A 608-nucleotide genomic window follows, 5' to 3' on the forward strand; every position below is an offset into this window, starting at 1 on the left:
GTGATCCGGACCTCGGGCGAGACCCGGCTGAGCAACTTCCTCCTGTGGCAGACGACGTTTAGCCATCTGCAGAACCCAGACCCCCTCTGGCCTGAGTTCTCCTGGAGGCACCTCGTCTGGGCGATACTGCAGTACCAGAGAGCCTACCCGTACATTGAGCAGAACAAAGATCTGGCTAAGAAGCAGCTGTGAGTGAGGGATCTCATCTCCTTCGGAAGGAGATATATGCAGATGTTAATCAAGAAGATACAATAATAACAGAACAGGCCTGGCATTGAAGCGTCAGTCTGTGAATAAGGGATCTGATCTCCTTTGGGAGGGGATAAGCAGATGCCATGAAAAAGATAGTACAGCAACCTGTTGAAAGTTGGCCTAATATTTTTCGTGTATGAGAAGAGTGTAATTATGGAAACCATGTGTATTATGATGTACTAGTACAATTCTTCGTTTTTGCTGTTGTGTTAAACGTCAGCAATATCTTGCCACCTAGGCTGAACACGGGAGCCAAGTCGAGAAAATTGTAAAGCTTTTAATGGTACCTGCCATGGTGCCAAGCTTATGATTGTTGCTCCGGTTTGAATGGCACTGATGTTGGGGAAGAGGTTGTT

General features: G+C 46.9%; 1 protein-coding gene across 2 annotated transcripts in view; it reads left to right on the plus strand.

The window, feature by feature from the left end:
- The window catches only part of LOC123166607 (dehydrodolichyl diphosphate synthase CPT3), a gene marked incomplete in the record, with an annotated part of 5,430 nt that extends 4,871 nt beyond the window's left edge, over window positions 1-559 (plus strand). For both annotated transcript variants that reach the window (XM_044584417.1, XM_044584416.1), the window contains 1 exon segment: window positions 1-559. In XM_044584417.1, coding sequence (XP_044440352.1) covers window positions 1-192 — 192 coding nt within the window.
- Between the last annotated feature and the right edge of the window lie 49 nt (window positions 560-608).

This window comes from Triticum aestivum, chromosome 7D (assembly GCF_018294505.1).
Source record: "Triticum aestivum cultivar Chinese Spring chromosome 7D, IWGSC CS RefSeq v2.1, whole genome shotgun sequence".
NCBI classification, from domain to species: domain Eukaryota; kingdom Viridiplantae; phylum Streptophyta; class Magnoliopsida; order Poales; family Poaceae; genus Triticum; species Triticum aestivum.